At 54.6% G+C, this 6,377-nt stretch overlaps 1 protein-coding gene across 1 annotated transcript in view; it reads left to right on the forward strand.

Annotated features, from left to right (window-relative positions):
* Positions 1–6,377, forward strand: part of POLR1A (polymerase (RNA) I polypeptide A, 194kDa) — a 77,042-nt gene that overhangs the window by 65,687 nt on the left and 4,978 nt on the right. Inside the window, exons 28-30 of the mRNA XM_005885636.2 lie at positions 3,833–3,959; positions 5,352–5,462; positions 6,047–6,346. Of these exons, the coding sequence (XP_005885698.1) occupies positions 3,833–3,959; positions 5,352–5,462; positions 6,047–6,346 (538 nt within the window). The remainder of the gene's footprint in view (positions 1–3,832; positions 3,960–5,351; positions 5,463–6,046; positions 6,347–6,377) is intronic.

Consider the following 6,377-nt stretch of genomic DNA (forward strand, 5'->3'; position numbering starts at 1 on the left):
AATGATGAGAGAGAATCATTGATTGGCTGCCTCCTGCACACCCCCTGCTGGGGATCAAGCCCGCAACCCAGGCATGTGCCCCTGCCTGGATTGGAACCCAGGACCCTTCAGTCTGCAGGCCGACGTTCTACCCACTGAGCCAAACCAGCGAGGGCGAAAATCTATCACTTTTAAAAAATTTCTTGATGAAGGACGGGCTGGGCTTCTTCCAGCAGTGAAAGACTTTTTTAACTCCGACTTTGTACTTTGCTTGTGCACTTGAAAAGCTGTGATAAAGCCGTGTGCAGGAGCTCTGGTGGAGCTGCTCTGTGACTTCAGAATGGGCCTGAGGTGAGGGAAGGAGCCGCATGTGGACTGGGGCATGGCCAGGACCCCTGTTGTCAGGTGTGGGCAGTGAAGCCCCCGGTAAGGCCTCTTACAGACACAGGAAGTGTGCAAGTGCTGCAGAAGCGTGACCCTCCCACACAGCTGCTTCTTCATTTCTCCCTCCTCGTTCCTGCCCCCTTTTCTCTCTTCCCTTCCCTCCCTTTCTTCCCTTCTCCCCCAGCTGTGGGATTATGACACTTTTCTTTAATTCAGGTATAATTGACATTATATTAGTTTCAGGTGTGCAACATAGTGGCTCGACATTTTTGTACATTGTGAAATGGTCACCACAATAAGTCTAGTCACCATCTGTCACCTTACAAAGTTAATACTATATTTTTGTATTCCTGTGTTCCTCAGGCTGTACACTACATTGCCGCGACTTACTTATTTTATAACTGGAAGTTGATACTTCTTAATCCCCTTCACCCATTTCGCCCCCTTCCTCCAGCCCTCTCTTCTCTGGCACCACCCATCTGTTCTGTGAGTCTGGGTTTTGTTTGTTTGATTTGATTTTGTTTTTTAGATTCCACATGTAAGTGAAATCACATGGTATTTATCTTTCTCTGTTGACTTATTTCACTTAGCATAATACCCTCTAGGTCCATTCATATTATCACAGATAGATTTCATTCTTTTTTATTTATTATTATTTTAGAGAGAGAAGAAGGGAGAGGGATGGAGAGATAGAAACATCTATGAGAGAGAAACATCATCATTCGGCTGCCTTCTGTAGGCCCCCTACTGGGGATCGAGCCCACAACCTGGGCATGTGCCCTGACTGACTGGTGAATCAAACCAGTGACCTCTTGGTTCATGGGTCGATCCTCAACCATTGAGTCACACCAGCTCATTCTTTTTTATGTAGATACTCGTAGTAGTCAAATTGCTGGATCATTTTTGAGGAGCCTCCATATTATTTCCCATAGTAGCCGCTCCAATTTACATTCCCACCAACAATGTATGAGGGTTCATGAGACTATTTTAACACAGATGGGAAACAAAAAATACAGATCACAGTGACACATATTGTACTGGCAGGTAGCTCTGAACACTTACATAAATTATCTGGGGGGTGGCGTGAGGTGGGGTGGAGAAGTGGAAAGAGCCTTGAACTAGGGTCAGGGTGTGTAAGATCTGGCCTCCGGTCCTAGCCATGAAAGGACCAGGCGGGCCATCTGCAGTTCGCGCTTCTCTGAGTCCAACTTTGAAAACAACAGGTGGTGGAGCTATTGGCAGGCACTTTGGGAAACAGCCAAGGGTATGTTCTCTGTTTATAATCATTTATGTGGAATGGGAGCTTTCTGTGCAGCCTCCCCTGCTGCTCCCTCTCAGTTGCCACATCCTGACAATCAGCCAAGCCTTCCCGGGGCAGTCACTGGGGCCTTCGTTCCCTTGCTCTCGGAGTGGCACACGGGTTGCGCCTCCAGGAGAACTCGCACACTGGCAGCGTGTCTGCCACTTTCCGGTCATGTGTTTAGTCTAGTTTTTCACCTTCTCGTGTGTTCTGCACCAGTCCTGTTCACCAAGAGCGGCAGGTGAGGTAGAAAGGATTCCCAATCAGGGAGATTAGAGGAGGCCTCTTGGAATAACATCTGCACTTAGACCCAACCTTGGGGTGGGGTGAGGTGGGGGGGATGCAGCTCCATGTTAGATAAGGGGCTGGGGAAGTCCTAGCAGAGCTAATGGCTTGAGCATGCGCTCATAGCGTGCCCAGAGGTGAGTGGGAGCAGATGTGTAATTGGGGTTGAGGACAGTTGTGGGGGGACTTGGGATGCTGAAGGGAAGCGCCTCAGGTGGGTGATACTGCCCCAAAGTAACCGCCTGGTAAGTCAAAGCAGCAGCCCCTGTGGCAGGCCCAGTGCTCCACACCTGGTCCTCTCTCCGTCCCTGCACTCTGCACAGCGGGCGGCAGGGGCTGGGAGTGGTCCCTCTGTGCCAGGAGGTCAGGCCCTCTCTCCAGGCTCAGGTGGAACAGGATCTGGAACCAGAGCCTGTCCTTTTAGAGACTTTGCTTCCCAGTTGGAGTCTCTTTCTAAAGGTAAGCCTGGCCTCTCCCATCGGGCCCTCAGCTCGGTCCCCAGTGCCTAGTGACCCAGCTCTTCCCAGGTTAGTAGGCGGGAGCCCTTTTTCTGCCCTTGGTAAAACCACATACAACTAAGTTTTAATGAAGAATGAGGAGGGAGAGTGGCAGTGATGTTGTTTATAATCCCCTAATAGTAAGCACGTGACCTGCCTGCTTCTCACATTAAGACTCTAAACTCCTGGCTTTCATCCTGGCTGTGCCCCGGGGCACAGTAGAGGCTCAGAACACTGGCTGGCTGCCTGGACACGGAGGCACCGGATACTTCACATAATTAAGAGCAGTCCAGCCCTACCCGGTTTGGCTCAGTGGGTAGAGCACTGGCCCGCGGACTTGAAGGGTCTCAGGTTCGATGCTGGTCAAGGGCACATACTTTGGTTGCAGGCTCAAAGGTCCCGGCGTGCGTGTGGGAGGCAACCAATCGATGTGTCTCTCTCACATCTGTTTCTCTCTGTCTCTCCCCTTCCCTTCCATTCTCTCTAAAAATCAATGGAAAAATATCCTCGGGTGAGGATTAACCAAACAAACAAAAGAGCAGTCCTTTTGGTATGGTTGCAGCCTGATGAAGCAGGTAGAGAGTAATAAACACAGAAGCAGGGGGCGGGGTGGGGTGGGATGGGATGAGTCCCTAAGGGAACGAAAAATATCTCAGGAGGAGAGGGGGCGGGGAGGGCAGGAAAGGCCCCCTAGGCTGTGCTTGAATTGGTTCTTTTAGATTGGTTTGGTTCTAACTTGATGACAGGATTTATTGCCACAAAGTAAGTTATCGTTGTCTTTGAAATTCCACTGAGCTTGTCCACAGCTCTTTCATCAAATCGCTGGGCTTCCACACCAAGGAGACAGGAGTTACCAGGCCTGAGCTGTCGCACTTTCTGGAGATGCAGGGGCGGGCAGGCAGGGGTTGGCCCTAGTCCTGGCTGGACCCCTCTCCGACTGTAGATTCGGTCGTTTGCTAGATGACAGCCACAGCAGCACCAGCTGTCGTTTACTGAGCATCACTCTGCCAGGCCCTGTGGCAGGTGGCAGACATAGTGTGATTGCTAAGCCTTAAAACAAGATGCATGAAACATATTGATACCCACTTTTCACAGACGAGGGAGTTCAGGACTGTCGTGCTCAGCCACACTCCCTAGGATGGGCAGAGCACGTGTTCAGAGCAGGCCTGGCGGGCCGGGCAGCCGTGTTCTTTCTGACGTGCCGTGTGCCATTCAGAAACTGCAAGAGGGAAAACGTGAGCTGAGGGGGAGGCCAGGTCTCGGAATAGCCCCAACCAGTATCGGCCTATGTGGGTGTGAGATCCTCGTACAGAACTTCCTACCCCCGCAGCAGGGGGCGTGGAGGTGCTGTTTCTGAACGGCCTGCATGGCCTTCTTCCCGCTTTAGATTCTTTAAAATCCTGATGGAGTCCATCAGAAAGAAGAACAACAAAGCATCAGCCTTCAGAAGCGTGAACACACGAAGAGCTACCCAGCGGGATCTGGACAACGCGGGGGAGTCAGGGAGGCCTCCGGTGAGTGAGTCCCTCAGGGGTCCTTGGGGACTGGCCCAGGGAGGGTCTTCTCTCCTGGGACGGGTCAATGACTGTTCTCAGGGCTCCTCAGCCCCTCCCTGTTGCTGGCCCATCTCTCCACTTACCTTAGCATTTATCTGCTGTGCTGAGAGCTGAAAAGCAACATTGACTTTTCAGATCGGGTGGCCACACAGGGGAACCGCGTGGTCTGGGGGCCGAGCAGGGGAGCAGCGTGGTCTGGTGGACTGCCCAGGGGAGCAGCGTGGTCTGGTGGACTGCCCAGGGGAGCAGCGTGGTCTGGTGGACTGCCCAGGGGAGCAGCGTGGTCTGGTGGACTGCCCAGGGGAGCAGCGTGGTCTGGTGGACGCGCAGGGGAGCAGCGTGGTCTGGTGGACGCGCAGGGAGCAGTGTGGTCTGGTTTGCCCCGGTTAGGGCCCCAGGTCATTCATCTGTCTGCTCCCAAGGATTCGACTCCCATCCCTCCCCCCAAATTGATTTTTTTATCCTGAGGATAGACTCAAAATAATGGTACCTGCTGGGCTTTTGGAAGTTCTTTTTGTGTTTCATTGTTCTCTGCCTTCGACTTACCTAGGCCCAGTGAACTGAGGCCAACGAGTACTGGCAGGGACCAGAGGCATTTTGAAGCAGGGCAGTTGAACTTTAGTGGCCAAAAAGGAAGGAGCCAGGGAAGAGCCTTTGGACTCGAGGCAGTGCGGGGGCAGGTCCCTGAGTGTCCTCTGAGCCGGGGTTTGTTGCGCTGTACTTAGGTGGGGTGCAGCAAAGACAGGCACTGCCCCTGCCTGCTTGGTGACCTCAGCTGTGCCACCCCCGCTCTCTGGGCCCGTCTCCTTATCCCTAAACTGAGGGACTGGCCTCGACCAGAGAGCATTCTGGGTCTCCTGCCATGGACGTCTACCAGTTGGCTAACTCCGGCAGAGATGGGCATGGACTGTCTTTGAAAGGCTGCCCAGTCCTTATCATTAAATCACTCAGGAGACTGAGAAACTAGAAGCCAAGGTCAGAAAGAGAAAGGTATAAATACTTGGTTTTTAAAATGCTCAATATCCCACCATGACAGCCCTTACTCTTCATCTCCACCTGCAACAAAAATATCTGGAACAGTATTTTGCACCATCTTGTTTTAGTGACTTGCAGAGTCTGGGCCCTTTAAAACATTGTTTTAAATGCAAGATTTTGCAGGTGGTCCATGTAAAAACGGAGGCCGAAGAGGAGCTGTGGAATCAGGGCTACACAGAGTAGACGCTGGGTGGACGCCTGGGGTTGGGTGGGAGGGTAGGTGGGAGGTAGGTGCATCGGTTGGTGGGTGGACAGGTGGACTCCCTGGGCAGTAGGTACTAGAGCGCATCTTGTTCCTCCTCGGCCTCACCGCAGGGAGAGCAGGAAGGCGAGGAGGGAGAGGAGGAGCACATTGTGGACGCCGAAGCGGAGGAGGGAGACGCCGATGCTTCAGATGTCAAACGCCGGGAGAAGCAAGAGGAGGAGGTGAGGGGATCCGGCTCGGGTGAGGGGCTGTGGTCACGCCCCCCTCCTCCGTCAGACCCAAGGGGTCATTCCTGACACATAAGGCTGCTCCTTTGTCTCTGCTGGGACCTGTTAGGAACCTTGGAGCCAGACCAGCCTGCCCTCACTCCTCTGCTAAGAAGACGGTGTTCTCGGGGCAGGCGCCGGGCGGGGCCATCCAGGGCGGCCCTGTGGGTCTGGCTGTCCTGACCTGAATCAGTGTCTAGGACCCAGCGGCCTTTGGCAAGGAGGCGAAGTCAGGCTGCCTCCCATTCCTAAAATGAAAATATAATACCTCCGTCCTCTCCCCCAGGCCAGTCCTCTGGTGTCATGATGGCTTAAGGACAAAGGGCAGGGTTGGGGGTCTGAGGGGTTTCACAAGGTGAGGGTGAGGAGGGGCATGGGCACTGGGGGGCTGGCATTCCCAGGGGACGGGCCAGCGGGGCAAGGAGGATGGCGGCCCAGGCCACAGGGCAGGTGGGGCCCGGGTGAGCCGGTCAGATAAGCCTCTGCCGACAGCCAGAGCGATGGGGGCCCAGCCACAGCCTGCGCTCCCTCCCTGCCAGGTCGACTATGAGAGTGAGGACGAGGAGGAGGGGGAGCAGAATGACGACGAGGATGTGCCGGAGGAAGGAAACGTCAGTGGGGCAGGCGCCCCCACAGCCCAGGAGCAGGATGAGGAGGGGGGCTCAGGCCCCGAGGAGAACTCGGCCCCTGCTCCACCCTCGAGGCAGCCCCGGAAGCCCAGCAGCAGCCAGGAGTCCCAGGAAGCGGAGGCCGTGGAGCGCCGGGTGCAGGCCGTCCGGGAGTCCCACCCGTTCATAGAGGACTACCAGTACGACACCGAGGAGAGCCTGTGGTGCCAGGTCAGTGGTTAGTGCTGGGGGGTGGGGGCGG

This window comes from Myotis brandtii, unplaced genomic scaffold (assembly GCF_000412655.1).
Source record: "Myotis brandtii unplaced genomic scaffold, ASM41265v1 scaffold916, whole genome shotgun sequence".
Classification (NCBI taxonomy): Eukaryota; Metazoa; Chordata; class Mammalia; order Chiroptera; family Vespertilionidae; genus Myotis; species Myotis brandtii.